Source organism: Cyprinodon variegatus, unplaced genomic scaffold (assembly GCF_000732505.1).
Source record: "Cyprinodon variegatus isolate N-32 unplaced genomic scaffold, C_variegatus-1.0 Scaffold1215, whole genome shotgun sequence".
Classification (NCBI taxonomy): Eukaryota; Metazoa; Chordata; class Actinopteri; order Cyprinodontiformes; family Cyprinodontidae; genus Cyprinodon; species Cyprinodon variegatus.
Window position 1 is genome coordinate 211742 of NW_015151668.1, and position 1361 is coordinate 213102.

Sequence of the window (1361 nt, forward strand, 5' to 3'; positions counted from 1 at the left end):
GCATTCATCATTTTAACACAAAAAAATATTTTTAAAACTAAATTCCTATTGAGATTAATATATTTTCTGTAGTAATGTGAAGATTGAATAAAAAATACAGTCTTTTTAGCAAAATTTTAGTGTATAGTAAACTGAATGTCTCAATCTAGCCTTTAACTGGTTTACTCTCTTGAAAATCTCTCTTTTGTTAATGTTAAAAGTTTAAATCAATTCAAGAAAACATTTTATTGTTGAACTCTTAAAATATTTTTTTTCTTTGTGTCTCCCTTGTTTCTCATTCCACCTCCTCCTGTTCTGTCCATGTAGTTTATCAGTCAGAAAAGTCTAAAAGGTGTCATACAGATTGTTTAAAATGACTTACCTTTCCTCTATGGTTACATTTTCAGCCTTGGTATTAAATTCAGCATATCTGCTTACAAAAAATGCATCAAGATATTCAGATAATTCTCCCTCAAATTCCAGGGATAAACTGTAGTTCCCATCAGTAATAAATAATTCTTCCGTTTTAATCTCCAAGAAGTCCAAACCATCTTTCTCGTTGTTGGTGATGTTCGCCACGATCGACGCATTTGTGTCTTTGTTAAATACACAAGGAGAGGAAACATTTAGTCCAAGGCTGTGGAGGATGACCGATGATGTATTTTGTTGACACTTGAAGTGCACAGTGGAGTTTCCACGGAAGAGCAGCGTCTGGTTTGGGGTCATTACGTTCACCTCTTCCACGATTCTGGTGTAGAGGTCAACCTGGATGGTGATCTCGTACCTTTCAGGAATCAGGTTCCTTGGTAGACGCCAACTCGTCGGCAGCGGTGCCATTGTAGATGGTACTGTTGGTGGATGCTCTGTCATGTTTATTTGAGAAGTCTCAAGTTCAAAAACGATTATCATAGAGATCATCCCACCGATGGCAGAAATCGTCAGGATGGCTAAGGCGATGGCGAAGCCCATGGACAAGCTGGATTTTCGTGGCATTTTGGAAGCTTCTTCTGACCCGTCCTGAAGGTTCCTTTGCTTGACAGCTGGAGACGAGTCTCTGAGCAGGTCGACCTGCAAACTAGGCCAACTGATCTGAAGGCATCGACATAACCCCTTTCTCATAAACAGGGCTTGGCCTTAGAAATTATAGGTGTGCGATGGATTAAGCATTAACCTGGGCACTGCCAAAGGAGCAAAGAGTAAGTGTTGGAGTGTGAAGAGGGCGATGTTCATTGTAGATAGTCAAGCAGTTCTCTCTCTCTCTCACACACATCTGGAGGCGGTCACTTGGTTCTTCCCACTAATGCATGGGTTAGGTAAACCTCAGGGAAGGCTGCAGTTTCCTAACCATCACACTTTCCTTGCTTTTTCCTATTTTTAAGTGC

The 1361-nt window shown here is 40.3% G+C and overlaps 1 protein-coding gene across 1 annotated transcript in view; it reads right to left on the reverse strand.

The window, feature by feature from the left end:
• Nucleotides 1–1235, reverse strand: part of anpep (alanyl aminopeptidase, membrane) — a 22727-nt gene extending 21492 nt beyond the window's left edge. Inside the window, exon 1 of the mRNA XM_015401392.1 lies at nt 362–1235. Coding sequence (XP_015256878.1) covers nt 362–1098 — 737 coding nt within the window. The 5' untranslated portion in view covers nt 1099–1235. The remainder of the gene's footprint in view (nt 1–361) is intronic.
• Between the last annotated feature and the right edge of the window lie 126 nt (nt 1236–1361).